The sequence below is a fragment of the Notolepis coatsorum genome (genome assembly GCF_963971535.1).
Source record: "Notolepis coatsorum genome assembly, chromosome: 15".
Lineage (NCBI taxonomy): Eukaryota > Metazoa > Chordata > Actinopteri > Aulopiformes > Paralepididae > Notolepis > Notolepis coatsorum.
Genome location: NC_140179.1, coordinates 76,012,681 through 76,032,941, shown reverse-complemented (window position 1 = coordinate 76,032,941; position 20,261 = coordinate 76,012,681). Strand labels below are relative to the sequence as shown.

General features: G+C 42.0%; 1 protein-coding gene across 9 annotated transcripts in view; it reads right to left on the bottom strand.

Moving 5' to 3' along the window:
- The window catches only part of kmt2e (lysine (K)-specific methyltransferase 2E), a 107,771-nt gene that overhangs the window by 57,563 nt on the left and 29,947 nt on the right, over positions 1–20,261 (bottom strand). For 6 of the 9 annotated variants that reach the window (XR_014620579.1, XR_014620580.1, XM_084330707.1 and 3 more), the window contains 2 exons: positions 3,671–3,782; positions 1,631–1,678 (listed from right to left, as the gene is read on the bottom strand). Coding sequence is in view for 7 of the 9 variants with exons in the window: in XM_084330707.1 (XP_084186833.1) it covers positions 1,631–1,678; positions 3,671–3,782 (160 nt within the window). In the remaining 2 variants the exon portion in view is untranslated. The remainder of the gene's footprint in view (positions 1–1,630; positions 1,679–3,670; positions 3,783–20,261) is intronic. The other 3 variants (XM_084330709.1, XM_084330712.1, XM_084330713.1) reach the window with 1 other exon arrangement.

Here is a 20,261-nt window from a genome sequence, read left to right as displayed (position 1 = left end):
CTTATTTTATGCCATTATTAAGCCTGCACTTTACATTGCACTACTTTTATTGTCTTTTATACCTATTCTTATGTCTGCAATTTATGCATTGTTTTATTTATTTATTATTGTTATATTGTAGAAATGTGTGCATTGAAATGTCTGACATTGAAAATGAGGGTGACCTCAATTGTCTTTGAGTATAAATAAATGTTGATGATGTACCTTAGCATACATGTCTTTACTGGTGTGGGAGGAAACCGGAGTACCCAGAGGAAACCCAGGCAAACACGGGGAGAACATGTAAACTCCATACAGATACTTGTATACAGAAAGCATCAAGTCTGGGACGGTATAAAAAGCTGGATTTGGGGACGATTCTGGGATGGTAGATTTATATATATAAAAAAAAAAAAAAAAAGTCTGCATTCATGTACAAGCACATATTTAGGATTTGGGGTGGTTATTAGGTTTGGGATAAATCTAACTATACTTTTGGGACAGTTGTGAAAACAAATGTATTGTAATCTCTAGCTGCCTGTAAACAAGGCTTTACTGTAAAGGTCAACGGCCGTACACGTACAGCCAGTTCAGCTAAACATTAGGGATTATATTTCTGCAAGCTTACAGTGTAGGGCTGAACAATTACAGCTGCGGTAGGCAACTTCAAATGAATTAGCAAGGGTGAGTTTACCTGCCTAGCAGGTATAGAGCAAATGTTTTCCAGACTCCCATAAATAAAGAATATGTATTTTATGTACTTTTTGACAAGGAACACAATGGTGCTATTCATTTTCCGATGAGACCCCGGGAATACCGCAGGCCAAAAAGTCCACCATCACGTCCCTCGTCAAAAAGTACACGCATTGTGCAAAACCAGCTGCCAATCAGAGGCTGGGGAATATGTTTTAGTATAATTTATCTTATTCAGCTTAAAGATGCTGGTTCCTCTGGGAGTCTGTGGAAAACCTTTGTTGCACGTGCTTGAAACGTGATGCAGAGCTTGCTCCATTTCTGCTGGGCAGGCAGGGAACAAAATAAGCACCCGCCAAACGCCAATGGCGTGTGTAGATTTCCTCTTTGGCTGGTAAATTACAGAGGCTACTCAGCCACTCTGGTGTGTAAAATAATTGGGAGCCATATGAGCATATTAGAGTATTATATCAGGGCTATACAATGCGAGCATTTCACTCACATTTGCCTCTAAAAATAGATTTGTGCGAACCGGAAAAATCATTTAGGAGCACAGTGTGCGAGTAATAGTCTTGCATAGTGGGCGTGTCAACTGCGCAATTGTCATTTCATAATAGAGACGGAGCAGCGTGGATCAGCTCTGTAACAACTCATCTCGAGTCACGCTGCTTCTATGTGCAACGAAAACTCTGCAAGCAGCAGTTCCAATTGTCTAACATGCTTTGCATCCTCGCCAGTCCTGTATACCCACGTCGCGCTAAAAAACAATAACTACTGTAATGTTATCTGCTAACTGAGTACTCCAACTAAGCTAACCTGCTAACGCTAACTACTGCTAATGCTAATCACTGGGGACGCTCAGAGGCATAGTGAGGGAAGGAGGGGCTAAGAATGTGTGTGTGTGTGTGTGTGTGTGTGTGTGTGTGTGTGTGTGTGTGTGTGTGTGTGTGTGTCTCACTCTCTCTCTCTCTCTCTCCCTCGCCCTCTCTCCATCTCTCTCCTGAACCTATTTCATTCAAAAGGAAGATATTGGGGCGGTCAGGTGGCGTAACGGAGATTGCGTTCGTCACCAAACCCAGGAGCGGCTAGATTCGCCTGTTCGAATCCAGCTCACAGCTCCGGGGTTGTCACCAGCTTGGCTGGCCGTTCACACTAATACAATTGGCAGTATTAGAGGGTGGGAGAAGCTGGCGGGGTGGGTCCGGGTCGTTGTAAACAGCGACTCCTACAGTTCGGTCGGGGCGCCTGCTAAGCGCGGATAGGACTTGAGTGGGATAGTGTGATCCTTCCACACGCTACGCCCTCTCAATGAGAATCCGCGCTGCCAGGTGAAAAGAAGCGGTTGATTGGATGGACGTGTGTCGGAGGAAGCACGTGATAGCCTCTACTCTCCCAGACCGACTGTGGGGGGTAAGTGCGCAGCGACCAGGAAGGGGATTGGGAATTGGCATAACAACTAACATTGGGATGGGAGAAAATCGGAGGAAAATGGAGGGGGAAAAAGATAAAAAAAAAAAGAAGGAAGGAAGATATTGATGGACAGTAGCTATAGTACCGTAATTCCTCTAATAGTGACCAGTATTCAATTACAAACCGGGTCTCTATTAATGGCCGGGTGCGCTCTTGAGCTAAGCAATTATAAGCCGACCTCCTAATACAAGCCGGGTTACTAATATACTGAGCTGCATACTGAGCTGCTAAGGTAAAGTTACTTGATTTCACTTTGAAAACGTTGAAATTACCAGTGACCACCTGTAATTGCACTGTTTACTATTTCATACAGTACTTGGTTTCAATAAATGAACCCAGTACATTTTACTGGGTTCAAACTGACACAAAATGTTGATTTATTCATTATGATCAGTTTGAAAATTAGAAATATAGGCCTCCCTCTTATACATGCCTCCTCCTAATAAAAGCCTGGTACCCGCTACAGTTTAAGCAAATACAAGCCCTGGTCACTATTAGAGGAATTACGGTATATAGCTCAGTAGCTGTAACAGAATAATTGTATTAATTACTATTGATTAACTATTATTCAAAAGCGTTTAAATTATAATGAATTCAGTAATTGTATAAAGAATTTTCCATGTTCTGTCATCTAATAATATATTCCATTACCTTTCCTATCTGTATCAAAGTCAAAATGTTGGTATTGTGACAACAGTTGAACAGTACAACATACAAAAGCAGCTTGACAACCGATATCCTTTGTGTCTAGTAGGCATGGGCCAATGTGTGATTTTGGTGATATGTGCTATTGCACAGATGTTGACCCTTAGTATGCACACGCACGCACAGTATAATATGCATGTAATAAATAGTTTGTTAATAAACTCTGTTACTTGAAAAATTTTCACTGTGGTCCTAAATTTCTTTGTGTGCTCCTAATTTTTATTTTATTTAGGAGCACATACTTCCATGGGAAAAAGGTTAGCGTAGAGCCCTGTATATAGTAATAATAATAACACATGGCGATATACTAAAAAGCTATTTCTAATTTTTGGCTGGTAAAAAATCTGCCCACCCCCCCCCCCCCCCCACCCCAATCGTTTACATATACCATATTACAGTGCGCTTGTTTGAAGTGAATTTCCTTTGCCATCTTTAGGCCTCAAAGAGTTTGGTTACATTCTCGTTAACCTGGCTAGCTTGCTAGGTGACTATAAACTAGTGTGATATAGGCTACTGACTACATAGGTCATAGTATTCAAAATCAGCAGGAGAGGGAGGGAGAGAGAGAGAGAGGGAAGGAGGGTGCAGAAGAGGGAGAGAGGGAGGGAGAGAGAAAGAGAAGGAGGGTACAGAGAGGAAATGTCCCGCATGCACAAAAAGGTTTGAGCAAGCCGGCCCATTGCAGGTCAGTGTTCTATTTCAGCCTGAATGGGAGCTAGCGACCGGCTAGCCCGCGGCCGATTATTAACCGAGAGAGGAGGCGGGGCTCAAGGTATGTAGGTCAGGTAAAAAAGGGTGAAAGGGGGGCAGGGTTTGTACTCACAGCATAAGGCAGGCCAATGTAGCTGTGGGAGTGGTGGGAGCTACTGGTATAGATCTGGTGGGGGTAGCTGGACTTCTCCACCACCACAGGACTGGCCTCCACCGATTCTGGTCTGCAACACACATTAGAACACAAGAACACAGTTAGAACACTGCAAAAAAAACGAGTAGAAAAGAATAACAAAACTGAGAACAGGTAGGTTGTTGCCTACCAGTTGTGAGTTTATCGATTAGCTGAATTATCTTGTTAGTTATTACCACGGTAATGGCTGCTCTGCTTGAGGTCAAGAAACATTGACAATATAATAATAGGGACGGTTCCAACTCCAGATTGTCATGACTGATTATTCTGCAGCTTCTATGACGACCCAACGGACAATACGTTTGGTTTTGTTGACTTTTAACACCGGTTAGCAGCGATGCACTCTAGCTATCACCGGCATCATCCATCATCTTTGTTTAGATTGAAAACATTACACCTAGTGTGATTTGTAGGCTGTGTTTAAACTTACACCAAGTGTACAAAACATTAGGAACAGCTGCCTAATCTAATACAGTTACACCCACTTTTGCACAATTCATTTCTCCATTGTGTCAGGGCATCAACAACAGCCTTTAACTGGTCTCAACGATATCTTTCCTAGTTCCCCTTATGACTAAAGTATATTTAATGGGTCAAAAACAATACAAGATCATAGCTTTCCCCTAAATGAACACACCCATGAAGAAAATAAATATATGCAACATATTTCTTTTCACATTACACTATGTAAATACAATAACAAAAATGGGCACCGTATAAATATAATTTAACATTTAAATTTAGCAGCAGATATTGAAATAATTACATTTAATATATATTTACAATACATAATACATTTCATACAAAGATATGGACAGTTGGGCACATTCAAGATGCTTAATAGGGCTGTCATGATTAAATAAATACAGTTGCTGATCAAGAATATATTCTACACATCTCTTTTTTGAAAGGGGGGGGGGGTTTGCATTCTCTCAGTGTATACATTGTGAAATAAGGGCACTACTTTTCTCTCTCCAGCAAAACATGTGTTTGACACAGTCAACTGAGCTCAAACGTCCAAGTAAACAGCAACAAATTACAGCTGGCGAGAAGTTGCTCAGGAATGGAGCAAAGAAGACGCTGCTGTTGGGTGAGTGGGTGAGTGTGTGAGTGAGAGTTAGAGTGAGGGCCGCACAATTAATCGAAAAAGAAAAATCGCGATCTCGATTCATAGACCTATGGCAATCTCATTTCAAAATTATAAAAAAAAAGTAATATTTTTTTAACTTAAAAAAAACGTTACTTAACTTTTTTAAATTATGACGTTTCTGACTAGAGTTATTTTGTATGTTACAAGAGACTTTTAATTTAAGTCAAGCACTTTGATATAATGTTATGTTTATGTTTAAGAAAGAGTGCAAAAGCGGCTGGGTGGCGCAGCGGAGATTGTGCTAGTCACCAATGCGAGAGACTCCGGTCTCGAATCCGGGTGTCAGCATTGCCTCCGGCTTGGGCCAGCCATCATACTAACTAGTTTGGCTGAGTTAGCAGGAGGGAAGTCGATGGGATGGTAATCTGGCGTTGTGGACAGCGACTCCTATAGGTCAGGTCAGGGCGCCTGCACAGCAAAAGACAGGAAGTGGTGAAGGTAGTGTGCCCTCCCACACGTTACACTTCACCAATGAGAGTCCGCGCTGTCAGGTGAAAAGAGCCGCTGGCTGTCTCCGCATGTGTCGGAGGAAGCATGTGGTAGACCTCAGGGCTCCCTTGACCGACCAGTAGGGGGCACATGCGCACAACGACGAGGCAGGGGAGGGGGGAATTGGCATAACGACAAAAAATTGGGATGGGAGGAAAATGCACAGAAAATCAGGCGGAGAAAAAGAGGATAAAAAAAAAATAAGTGCAATAAATGATTTTATTGAATCGTGATCTCAATTCTTGAGAGAAAAATAGTGATTCACATTGGAGCAAGAATCGTGCAGCCCTAGTGTGAGTGTGTGTATGCGGCGCATGTGTGCTGATGCCAGGTCTATGGAGTCAGGAAGTTAGGGGGCCAGAAGCAGTCAAAGGCCTTCCAACAGGCTGCCGTCATATCACCTTTTAGACTGGACTACAGTGGCCCGATAGCCAAGCAAGTAACAGAACGATGAGGCCTAATGTGCCACACGAACGCTAAAGACTGTTTAGAACCCAGCCTCGTATCTAGAGGGGACACTTACACACACGCACAACCCTTTCTCTCAAACACAATGACTAACAGGCATTCATTTCCTTGAGCTTATTTATACCAGACCGGTAAATCCACTTTTCTCCAAATGACAGTGCAATGGCGCAGTGAAAGCAGTGAACGCCTGTTTGGCCGTTTGAGACCAACCTAACCTTATTGTTGTGACATAATTTATCTTTTCTTCTGTGGTGGTGGTGGGGGGGGGGGGGGGGGGGGGGGTACAAAGTGGGACAAGCAGAAGTGGAGGAGAAGAAAGGAGGGAGAGGGGAGAGACAGAGGCCAGGTGCCACTATACAAGTGAATAAGTACATTTTAGGAGAGACTGCCGAGGAGGCAGAGTGAGAGGAGATAGGTGACACACAAGTCATGTGGAAAGATCTCCAAATCCTTCCCATCTCATCTAGTCCAGACAACTGCTCCAAGGTCAGCGAGACAGAAACCCTCTCGTTGTGTGTTAATGTGTGTGTGATTGGCTTTGTGTGCTCTCCCTCTCCTTCTATAACACACACACTAGCTAACTAACTCAAACATCTGTGAGAACCCAATGGCTCTGCCAGCAACTCTCAGTGAACAAGGCAAACTACATGAAGAGAGAGAGAGAGAGGGGGGGGGGGGGGAGGCAGACAGGAGTGACAGGACAGCCTCTCAGTCAGGTACGCTGGGTGAACGAGCTCTACTGCATTTCATTTAGGTAACGCTTCCTCTCCATGAGCTTTTGCACGAGGTATAAAATACCCTCAATAATTACAGATTTTAAAACACTCAACACTGGAGGAAAAGAAGCCTGAAACGCTCTCCACTCAAGAGGCCCTGGGCAGATAGAGAACAACACCCACAGGAGCAATGAGCGTCATCAGCCTGCCAAGTACAAACGCGGTACACAGGGGCGCTTCTCCAACAAGCTCCTGCCTTCCCTCCCTTCCTTCCTTCCTCTTTTAACTCTCTCTCTCCCTCTCCTCCCAAAAAGAAAGTGTTGGTACGGTACCTGCTGCAGCGGACCCTCTCTCTCTCTCTCTCCCTATCCCTTGTATTGTAGCAGCGTGCCTTTAAGAGCACTGTGCGCAACACTTCCTGTGTGCGCTGGCGCTTAAAGCGTTCACCGTTTAAAAGCGAAAGAAAAAAAGAAAAGAGGAAAGAAAGTAAACTCATGCATGAGGCATGGGGGCGGGGCCTGTGGCCCAGAGGGAAGGTGTGGGGGCGGGGCCTGCGGCCCGGAGGGAAGGTGTGGACTTCTCTCTGAATGTGTCAGAGCAGCATTTGCCATGTATGCCTGGGGGCGTGATTTTTTTTCGTAGCCGTAGTTTGCGAAGACGCTCTCCGATTGGCTAGCCCGCGTACAGCGAAAGACCCTCTCCGATTGGTTTAGCTCCGAAGGGCTCTTCCGCCTTGTACATATATATTCTCTGCTTCGAAGTGGTTATGCTTTGGCCCTCTTTCGAAGTGGGTTATGCTCAGGGGCGGATTTAGGATTGTAGGAGATCCGGGGCTTAGCCCAGATATTTTTTTTACTTCGACACCACAACCTTTAACTTATACCACCACCTTAAAGCGGACAAAAGGCAGTAGAGAACACTTAAATTCACACCCTTTAATTAATGAAGCAAACTATAATAATTTATAATAATAATAATAATAATAATAATAATAATAATAATAATAATACACTGTTTGTATAGCACCTTTCATACAAGAATTGCAGCTCAAAGTGCTTCACAGCAGTACAAAAAGACAGGCATAAAATGAGCACAACATTGGCAGATCAAGAGCAATGCATAAAGTGCAGACATAAAGCATAAAATAGATAGCAGCAAAATAGACAAAGTCAAGGTAAGACATAGAACATTAAATCACATCGTTTTTCATATTAGGATCTAAGATTTAGGGTTAACTCGCCGAACGTAGGGCGCCAGGACCCCCGAAAACCAGAGTATAGTCGGGTTTTATCGTTGTTTCTTTTATTCGATATTTCCATTCATAAAGACATGCCGGCAGCCTGTGTTATAACTGGGGATGGGTCTGAGATCTCAAAAGTGCAATACCGCCGCCTAACACCTTGCGGCCGCTATTGCACTCCATTTGAAACGATGTGGCTTGGTGTCTGTCATTTTGGAAATGACACAAGACCACGATTATCACTGATACAAAGTAAAATAGTGCAGTGCAATAAAATAGTTAGTAAAATAGAATAAAATAATGCAATAGTGCATTGCAATAAAATAGTTATCCTCGTATTTTTTCGGGAGGCCGGTAAGGAGAGCATTACAGTAGTCGAGTCGGCTTGAGATAAAGGCATGGATCTGGTTTTCAGCGTCCTTTTGATTTATAAATGGCCGTACTTTAGCTATGTTTCTAAGGTGGAAGAATTATGTTTTTGTCAACTTGTTGATTGTGATTTAAAGCTTAGGTCTGAGTCTACCATAACACCAAGACTTAACTCACTCAAATACAGTTAGCAGCTGGATAAGACTACAGATGGAAATTAGCTTCTGCTAAATCTGGTGCAAACATATTTTCATGTAACAATGATTAATTGTCCAAAAAAAGCATAAGCCACTTCGAAAGAGGGCCAAAGCATAACCACTTCGAAGCAGAGAATGTACAAGGCAGACATTTCTATCCCAGAGCCCTTCAGAGCTAAAACAATCAGAGAGGGTCTTCGCTGTATGCGGGCTAGCGCTTCCACACAGCTAGCTGACGTGATGATAGTGGTATTGCTCAGTGACTGTAGTTCAAAAAGGGGAATGTCACCTAAATTAAGAATTCTAATGTTATTTTTTCCATGGTCTAGGAAAGTTATCGATGTTTGTGAACTACTCTCTCCAGGGTTCCCACAGACATTGCAAATTGAAAACCAAGGACTTTCAAGTACCTTTCCAAGCACTATTTTTTATTTTAAAAGGGCATTTAACTCATTCCCCGGCAACAGCGTTTATATATGTTATTGGACGCCATCCTTTGAACGCCATCCTTTGAACGGCAACCATGTACGTTATTTGATAGTTTTTCCTTTTTTTTAATATTTTTATTCATTATTCATCCGGGGACCTCTGTGTTACCATAGGGAATGATTGAGATCGCCAAAGTGCAATACCGGCAGCATCCAGCTAGACGGCGGTATCGAGCACCCTTTGAAACCTTGCATCTTGGCCTGTGCAACGGTCAAATGTCACCGGGCTCACTTTTCTTTGTCAGCGAATGGCGCGGTTATAACGATCGGATTGAGAAGCGTCAAATGCTCCCGATGCATGATGTGTGGTGGATTATGTTGGCGACACGATCGACACCAATACTGGGACTCGCGATAAGATAATTGGAATATTCTTTTTGGGGTACATCCTAGTGAAGGTAAGTGCTATATGATATCAATCCTGCGTTGATCCAACCATGTCTTCACCCCGATCGCAACATGTGTGTGTAATGTTACTCGACCACAACGTATGCCGTTGGTGACAATCAAAGCATCAAAAAACGCCCCCGTCCCCCCCCCTTCATGCATTCATGATGAAACATAATACCTATGATATATATTTGATTTGGGAATAGTAGCGTGTACAGGCAAGAAACGTCAACGTTTATAGTATAACTAGTAGAATTGACGTATAAGGCTATTACTCAGCCTTTCGGGAATTACCCCAGACCACGCTATAACGATAGATAGGTGATGTCAAATGGGCCATAGTATTGTATGTATCCATAGCTATAATATAGAATATAGTTATAGCTCTACAAACAAGGTGACGCACTCCTATCTTTTAAAGCGTGGCAGTGCTAGAACGGGACCTGTCTAATCCCCGGCGGTCAATGAGTTAAAAGGATCCAATTCACTTTTAAATGCGTTTTCTTTTTTGAAAACATTCTGATCTCTGCTCACATCGCAGCGACAACCAGAACCTGCAGATTCCTCCTGAGCAACGTCAGAAGGATACGCCCCTTCCTGACAAAAGAAGCCACCCAACTCCTCGTCCAATCAACAGTCATCTCCCGCCTCGACTACTGCAACGCACTGCTAGCTGGCCTCCCGGCCACTGCCACCAAGCCTCTTCAACTCATTCAAAACGCAGCGGCCCGCCTGATCTCAAACCTACCGAAGTCGGCCCATGTCACCCCACTTCTTAGGGACCTGCACTGGCTCCCCATTGCTGCACGTATCCGCTTCAAGGCCCTCGACCTAGCATACCGTGCGGCAAAGGGAACCGCTCCCGCCTACCTCCGGTCAATGGTCTCTAACTACACACCCTCAAGACCCCTACGCTCTGCATCTTCTGGCCGCCTCAGATCTACTCCTATCCAAGCTCCCGGAGGGTCATCAAAGAGAAGCCGCCTATTCTCAGTCCTTGCCCCACAATGGTGGAATGAACTACCCATCCCAGTTAGGACAGCCGAATCCCGTCCAATCTTTCGCCGTCGACTAAAGACTCACTTCTTCAACCATTATCTGAAATGATCAAATAAAAATAAAAAAATCTAACCCTGACTAACCTTAATGTCATGCACTTGTCCTAATAAACTAACCTACACTGTAACACGCAACACTTTGATGAACATTGTTACTCAGCTGATAGTTATACCCTTCTTGCTGTCTTGTCGCACAGAACTTGTAAGTCGCTTTGGATAAAAGCGTCAGCTAAATGACTAAATGTAAATGTAAATGTAAATGATCTAATATTTATGGCTTAAAACCAATTTCCGACAATTAGTTACACTTTAAATGAAAACAAATGTATTTCTTGATTCTTATCATGGATGAACAAAACATTCAACGTGAATGGTTGATTTGAATTTCAAGGACTTTTTTTTTTTTTTGATCCACTTTTTCTCCCATTTTCTATATTTTCTCCCATCCCAATTTCGTATCATCCAATTCAACCCTCCCCTGTCACGAACGCTGTTTCTTGCCTCCCACAAGCCGGCTGCAGTGAGGACTAAGTCATACATAGCACAAGTCCCCTCCGGTACTTGAGGTAACAGCAGTCGCATCTTTTCACCTGCGCAGCTCGACCTCTCAGTGTCGAGGAGTAACGCGTGGGAGGCTCACGCTGCCCCCGACACTTCCTGATTCTACTGCGCAGGCGCACCAACCGACTTGTAGGAGTCGCTTGTTCACAACGTTCGATCCCCACCCTTCAGTTTTTCCCTCCCCGTAATACGGCCAATGTGTATTACTGCGGACGACCAGCCAAACTGAAAAACAATGTGGAGAGCTGGATTCGAACACGCGAATCCTAGCGTCTCCACACTGGTGGCGAGTGCCTTAGACCACTACACCACCTAGCCGCCTAATTTCAAGGACTTTTTAAGCACCTTGTTAAAGAAATGGCTGTTAGGGTTAGGGTTAATTCCAGGCCTCTACTTTTGACAAAAATCAAGCACTTTAAGCACTTCAAGGACCTTGTGTGAACCCTGCTGTGATGTCATCAGGTATAAAGTCTGGAGCCGCTCCACAGATGATGAATGGGAGACTGATCTTGTGGGGATGTTAATTAGGCTTGGGCGGTATCACTTTTTTCATACCGTTATACCTTGATTATAATACCGCGGTGTATGGTATTGAACGGTATGACTTTCATTTTCATCAGCGGGGGGGGGGGGGGGGGGGGGGGGCAACCCGTGGCAACCCATGTTACCAAGTAAACAAGTCGCGGAGATGGCCAGTTAGCCCGCAGCATCCGAGTGCTACTATCATTAGCTCTCAGAATGGAGCCACTAGCCAGAAGCCCGCAGCATCCTAGTAATACTAACGTTAACTCTCAGAATGGTAGCCAGGAGCCCCGCAACACCCTAGTACTAGTAACGTTAGTATTGTGTATTCAAAAACACACCGGACTGCGACGTAACGTTTTACCGTTTATTTGCTTGTTCCACCAGTCGACAACAACACACACTCGTTACCACAACGTTTTACGGTATTTTCACAGCACTGTCGCAACATTACCGTAAAGCGTGACCACCGGTGATACACATACACAACAGTTAGCTCTCAGAACAGCCAGTTAGCCCGCAGCAACGGTAAGCGTGTCTCGACTCTCATTTAATTTCCAGTGAAGCGGGGTTTCCCCATCTCCTCCTGTGTACTCCTCCTGTGTATAGAGAACCAGCTGCCTCGCTCCACTAGTGACTCGAGGACTGGTCTCGCCCTCTGCTGGCGCGTGTGTGCAGTGCACTACAACCAACCACTGTTAAAACAACGTTTCACTGTAATATAAACTGAAATGGATCTGTGATTTGACGGTATTGATTTTCAATACCGTCGGTATCTCTAAATACCCCGGTATACCTTAATACCGTCATACCGCCCATGCCTAATGTTAATAGCTTTATTCTATAGTAAATATACCCAGTGTTTCCCACAGGGTTTTCTGAGACTGTGGTGGTGGGTGAACCTCTGGGCCTCTAGGGGGGTCCGGGGGCATGTCCCCTCTGAGCTTTTTTTGTTTTTATTTGTTATTATTTAGTTTTAAAGTTAAATGCATCAATCTGGTGCACTTTGAGAGCAAAATAACGAGGCTAGATCTATGATGAACTTTGTGTTCAAAACACAAAATCCCAATCCTCTCCTCGAAGCACCCCAGCCGTTCAATGTATTTGTTAAATTCCACCACCAGCACACCTGATTCAACTTAACTCCGCCACCACTTTGATTCATCCTAAACCGTCCTCTGCCAGCTCTATTCGTCTATGGAGATGTTCACCTTCTTTGCAGGGCTATAACTTTTTAAATTGTATTGCTAAATTGACATTACTATGGCCCATTCAACATCAATTATCTATCGTTCAGGATGTAGGAACATTTTACTTTTTCATTCACACATTCATACTCAAAAACGGTCTATAAATATGTTTTTATCGTTTTCTGCAGTATTTCATAGAACTTGAGATATAGCCATAAATGCATATATTAGATTATCAAATTCCGTTTGACACCGATCAACGTTATATTAAAGATTTCAATTGTACAAGGTCCTAAACGTCATGACTCATCTGCTGGTGACCGGAGGGGGGGGGGGGGGGGTCGTTTATAATGCAATGGCCGACGTTAAATGATTCATGTAGTATGGGTGATATATAGATCAGAACAGTTTGTATGGATAATAATAATCAAAAACGCTATAACTCATGGCAGCTTCCTCGTAGCGATGGGGGATGATACTGGAGCAAAAAGATCGCTATTATGGGATGTTGATCTATGCGATCCATTTCCAGGTTGTATATAATACTATATACGTCCAAATAATGTTGTTTATTGAGTTATGGCAACGGATCGATGTCCAGTGTGTCAAGATGGAGTCCCGCGAGCGATAGCGAGTGGCCGGACGGAATAGGGGACACACCATGCACTTCCGGTGACTACCAGTTTTGGCAACTCGCCGATCGGCCACCAGGTGGCGGCATTGAAGCGTTGGAGAGTTGAGCGGAGATCTACAGCACCAGTCAAGACTCCGTGGGTGAAATGTGAATACCATGACAAATTTGAAATATTGATCGCAATGACGTGGTAATCAGTCATTGGCAGACAATGCATGGCGGAGAATGACGTGGTAATCAGTCATTGGCGGTGGTAATCAGTCATTATTAGTTGAATCAGGTGTGCTGATGGAACGGCTGGGGTATCTCGAGGAGAGGTTTGGGAACCACTGGACTAGAGCATACATTTGAGCCATCAAAGAAATGAAGCAAAAGTAGTTACCTGTGTTGAACTGGTTTATTTTTTTGAAAATAAAAAAATATACTGGATTACTATTACGACTACTACCACTGCCAATACTACTGATACATCACTATTGGCAAACTTTATATATAAAAAAAAACATAATTTTGTTTATTAATTATTATTTATTTTGGTTCATTATAAAACTGTGGCGGGACCAATTAGACTGTGGCGGGCCGCCACAGTCTTAGGTAATTAATGGGAAACACTGATACCATATACTTCAGAAGATTCCCCTGGGTTCTCTCAGCGCCATCTATAAAAACCGTTCCCAAATCATTGTCTATGAAGGACTCGGAGCAGTTAAGACTATACTTAATGACATCATATTTTAAATAGTACAGGAGAACAACAACCCAGCTACTCCTGGAGGCCGATGTTCTAAACAGAAGAAACTTTAATACGGTCAAGAATTACTCATTTATTGTATTTTTCTAGTTTTGTCCCACAAGTGTATGTATGTGAGTGAGTGAGTGAGTGAGTGAGTGAGTGAGTGAGTGAGTGTGAGAGACAAACAAGTGATGGGTGAGCGTGTATGATGGGTAGCAAGTGTATATGTGCGTGTTTGACAGTGTGTTGTGTGCATGCGTTTGGCTGTGTGTTTTGATCGTTGCATGTGTGTGTGCATGTGTTTGGCTGTGTGTTTTTATTGCGTGTGTGCATGTGTTTGGCTGTGTGTTTTGATTGCGCACGCGCATGTGTCACCAGGGAAGCAGAAAGAAGGCTCCACACACTCCGGCTACATGGACGTCATCACGCAACACTACAGACGCTACAGCCAATCATCCTCATCAAAACACTAACCGCTAAGGGGCCTGCAAGGCACCATGCAATGATGGGAGATGTAAAAGAGAGAGAGGGGGGGTGAGATGGAACGGAGGTTCCAATTAAAGCAACAGCATTATAGTAGGCATGTGCTAATGCTAACCATAGCCTCTCTCACACAGCTCAAGAGATGCTTAATACGGAACAGGCGTCATTCAGAAGGCACACGCACACACACACATGTGCCAGGAAACGGTGAGGTGGCAGAGTGGATGAGTGAGTGGTGTAGGGCTGTCTTAAATACTTCGAAGCTTCGTTCGATGGGCATGGGATTCGAATATGAAAATAAAATCAGATTATAAATATATATATATATGATTTTATTTTTTTTGTGCAAAATCAACTCTGCCTCTCTTTGTTAACTACAACAAGCAATGCTGTTTAATATTTAAGATGAGGTCGGACTCGGCACGGACAGATTTGTGTTCATTGTGCTGCTTTTATAAAGCCTCAAATGACGGTTTACAATATTTCATGAAAGCAAAGTGTTTCGTTTGTCTAAGATTTAAAAAGGTTTAAACTTGGCGGTTAGGTGGTCGAGCGGAGATTGCGTTCGTCACCAGCCCCGGAGCTGTGAGCTTGGTTCGCCTGTTCGAATCCAGCTCACAGCTCCGGGGTTGTCACCAGCTTGGCTGGCCGTCTGCACTGATACAATTGGCTGTATCAGAGGGTGGGAGAAGCTGGCGGGGTGGGTCCGGGTCGTTGTAAACAGCGACTCCTACAGTTCGGTCGGGGCGCCTGCTAAGCGCGGATTGGACGTGAGGGGGATAGTGTGGTCCTCCCACACGCTACGCCCTCTCAATGAGAATCCGCGCTGCCAGGTGAAAAGAAGCGGTGATTGGCTGGACGTGTGTCGGAGGAAGCACGTGGTAGCCTCCACTCTCCCAAATGATCTGACTGTGGGGGGTAAAGCGCAGCGACCAGGAAGGGACTGGGAATTGGCATACGACTAACATTGGGATGGGAGAAAATCGGAGGAAAATGGAGGGGGAAAAAGACAAAAAAAAAACAAAAAAAAAATAAAAAAGTTTAAACTTTACAGCACTGACAAAGTTGAACAAAGTGATGTACAAGTCCCACAACATTAAAAAAAAAATTATTATTATTATTATTTATTTTTTTTATCTCGAAGCTTCAAATTAAAATCGAATCTCGGCCCCGAAGCTTCGAATTCCAAAATGATAATATGATATTATAATATAATAATAAAGTATAATATATTTAGCTCCCATTTCAATAATAGACATTATGTCTAAAAACATGACATTCAGTCTTAAATAAAATAATTTAATTTAAATTAAAATAAATGTAAAATAATAATAACGTTATTTATATAGCACCAATGCACCATTCATACAGATTGCAGCTCAAAGTGCTTTACACAAAAAACAAAACAAAAGGATCAAATTAAATAATTACAATCACTCCATAAAGATGGAAATTATAAGACATTAAAATGATTAAAAAAAAAAACGGTAATAAGACAACTAGATAAAATAGCTAAATAAGACAAACAGTAAGCTTTTCAGACTCACTGAACACACGATGAAAACTCTGTGAATATCTTTTTCAAAGAATAACATGTTTACTATCACTTTGTAGGGAAGGGTTTGAGGTACCCAAAAAGCACATTCAGGAAAACCTGGCATTTCCTCTCAAGGAATGAATCACAAAAAAGTGCTGTTATGGATGTTACATTTTTGCGTTATGGATGTTACACGTCTGAAATAGACAAAAAACACTATCAAAAATGTGTGTTGTTAAGTCCGATTATGACCCCTTTGTTTGATTTAAATCAGAAGTATTTTATGACTCCTTGTTTGATTAAAATCCAACATATTTCCAGACACAACTTTTTCACACATTGTTGGTCTAGGCAGAGCAGTGTCCACGTTAGCCTACTGCTAATCGGCTGCTGTCTGCCATCTCCCCCTCGCGTCTGCTCAGCCTACATGTGTATTTGTTATTGTTTTGCCGAGTATCGTGACAAGAAACCCACCCCAAAAAAGACAGAAACCCCAAATGAAACCAAACAGAAAGTAAATGAGTATTATTCCAGGGATGACATTTCAAGACGGGCCCCAGGAATGAAGGATGCAGTGACCATAAGAGAAGGAGTCAAGCAGAGAGTTCAGAAACGCCACATGTCCATGTCCCTTATGGAGGCTTACCGCTGCACTTCCAACCAAAGACGACAAGTCCTGGGTCAGTTTTGATCAGATTCGTGAACACCTCAATCCTCACATGGATAACAGAGGGAGATATCATTTCTCTGAACCAGTCCAGGCAGAGTGAATTGGACTTGATTTTTTATAACTTTCTTTTTTATGGTGAGGTTGACATTTTCATGGAATTGCTCCAAAACTAATTTTCTGATTTAACCGATATTAATATTGCTGTTCTCTATAGAAAACACTTTATGTTAATCAAATAAAGAGCTATTTTCCAAAAACTTTGTAATTTATTTTCAGAAGCGACTGATATTTTGAAACTATTTAAGACCAAAAAAAAGATTATTATTTTTTGTGTGATTTTTGTGATGTCACAGTATGATGTCATAATAGAACATTCTAGACCATTTGTGATGTCACAGTATGATGTCATAATAGGGTGTGTTCACATCTGAAAGTCCAGGGATAGTCCGGACTTTCTAATTTACAAATTAGATCCGCACCAAATGTGAAAATGATACATTGTTTAATTTTGGTCTGCGTTCACACTACCCTGTTTGGTGCGGATCTAATTTGTAAACAAAGGACATGCTGTCGCATCTATTGGACTAGTCTATAGCACTCACAAACGTAATCAGTTGCCGGCAGCGTAATGAGAGAGATACTATTATGAGCACGGGCCGGCGCTAGTCGACTAGAGAGGAGAGGAGAGGAGAGGAGAGAGAGAGAGAGAGACCTTTCCTTCCTGCGTAAGCTTTTTTTTTCTTTATCTGAGAGAATGTCCGCGAATGTCCTCCTCACGCAGGAGAAAGTTTGGGGGTCCGCGCGCGGCGCGAGTCTAGAGTAGAGAGAGAGAGAGGAAGAGAGAGACTGCGTCTAGAGAGGAGAGAGAGCGGGAGGAAGAGAGAGACTGTCCGCGTGCGGCGCCAGTCTAGAGAGGAGTAGGCTACTTTGCTTCCTGGATTAGGTACTATAGTTCGATTGAAACGAACCGAGTCCCAACTTTTCAAGAGGACCATGGTTCGGTTGTTTGGTCCTCATTATAGTTCGGTTTGCGTTCATACCTGTACAAACCAAACGGACTATCGATCTAAAGGGACCATGGTCCACTTAAAGTGGACCAAACAGAGTAGGTGTGAACGCGCCCATAATAGTACATTCTAGAACATTTGTGATGTCACAGTATGATGTCATAATCAAACATTCTAGAACATTTGTGTTCTATATATATTCAACAATTCTCTCAGCATTTCCTGGCATTTTTTCAGACTACAACATGAATCCAGACTGGTTTGACCCTCAAAATGGTCCACCGAAGTCAAACACATGTGGGTAAACCCCTATTTTTGACAGTGTTTTTTGTCTATTTCAGACGTGTAACAACATCCATAACGCAAAGATGTAACATACATAACGGCACTTTTTTGTGATTCATTCCTTGAGAGGAAATGCCAGGTTTTCCTGAATGTTCTTTTTTTCAAAGCCTTCCCTACAAAGTGATAGTAAACATGTTATTCTTTGAAAAAGATATTCACAGAGTTTATCATGTGTTCAGTGAGTCCGAAAAGCTTGTCAATTTCCGTAACATCCATAACGCTGTGTATTTTGTCACCTATCTCAAAATCCAAAAAGGTCAAAACATTTCTTACCGCAGGCTCATCTTTATCTCAATAAGTGTAACTAAAATGTGTAAATTATACTTCCAATTCAAATCGATGCCTTGTCAATGTTAAGTTAAGTTGCCAATGTTCTCTCTGAATGTAACACCCATAACGCTGCAATTGCCCAATAACATAAGACAATAAAATAATTACAAATAAAATAATAAATAGTTAAAATAATAAAATAGCAAAATTAGATAGTAAACAATAAGAACAAATTTAATAACAGTAAAATAAGACATTAAAAAAAGAACAAAAAAAAAAAAAAAAAAACTACATAAAACTGATACAAATTATAATAAAATATTTAAGTATAATTAATAGAAATAGAGATATCTGATCAGTAAGCATCATTCTATTAGAGCCATATGAAATGCGCGTTCACGGAATCGCGGAATTCACCAATAAAAATGGAATCAACTGCAAAACGTGGAATATTGCAGAATTTTGCCTAATCTGGACTGAAATTCCGTTTTTGGGTGGAACGTTTGGTGCAAAGCAAACATCCGGGGAGGCGGGGACGCTACAGCAGGTTACACACAACACGCAGCAGTGCTCAAGCGTCTGGCTGCTTTGATGTTAACATCGTCAAGAAGCTAAGAAATTCCGCAATAAGCCCTCAATTCAGAGCAGAACAGTATCCTAATGACTTTTATGCCTCCGGCGATAAGGTGTTTTGCAAATTCTGTCAACGTTCCGTGGACTGGACCCGCAAAAACACAGCTATGTAACGTTAGGACATAGGACTAATAGATGGAAATGATAGCTTCTAGCTTAATCTAGTGCACCCATCCATTTGTTTAATGCAAACGATTGTCATTATACACTGCCCTTTATAAACGAAATAAACTTAAATAGCTATGTAACGTTACAGTTCATAGGACTATAGATGGAAATGATAGCTTCTAGCTAAATCTAGTGATCCCATCCATTTGTTTAATGGAAATGATTGTCATTATACAAGTCCTTTATAAACTAAATAAACTTAAATAGCTATGTAACGTAACGTTACAGTTCATAGGACTATAGATGGAAATGATAGCTTCTAGCTAAATCTAGTGCACCCATCCATTTGTTTAATGCAAACGATTGTCATTATACACTGTCCTTAATAAATAAACTAAAGGTGCCTAAATTATGCATTACTATATTTCATCCCAATATAATAGATATAGCTAGGCTACTGACATTGTCATTGTGATAATGTCAGTAGTAGCTAGCTGTATCTATTGTTTACACTTGAAATGTGTATTTTTATTTTGTCACAATATTATTTGAAAAATATTGTGTAAATTGAACTGTATTTCTGAGTTGCAGCACTTAAAACCATTAAATGGACTGTTATATCTTATTCAATTGTGGACATTTATTCATTCCCACTTATTAGACACTATTTCTGATGGTAAAATGAGCATAAAAAGCTAATACAGAATTCTGAAATATTAAAACGGAAAAAACTGAATTTGGGAAAATATCTAATGGAATTTGGAAAATAATAAAACGGATTTCATATGGCTCTACATTATATCCTGTGTACTAATATATATTCAGGCCCAGTCCACACGATCTCGGGTATTAATGAATTTTTTTAATTATTCAAAAAGATAAAACTGTCCACACGACTGGTTTAAACCCTGCACAGAGTGAAGTCATATGCATGTAGTACAATGCCAAAGCAGTAGGTGGCGATGTTGTTCAGACATGAAGGCCATTTCAACCAATCAGAAAAGGTTGAACGCTCACTACACTTCCTGCTTCAAAACAGCAAAGTCACCACCATCTTTAAATACCTCACGTTAGCCATTTAGCCAACGTAGCAAAGAAAGTGCAATAAAAGTGCAATAAACAAAACGGATACATTCACTGTGTGTTCTGACTCATTTGTTGATGAAACAAAACCAACATCAACACAATTTACCACCAAGAGCGGATAGTTTAGTCTCACAAAAAGATCTCCGGTGTTGTTAGCTTACATGCT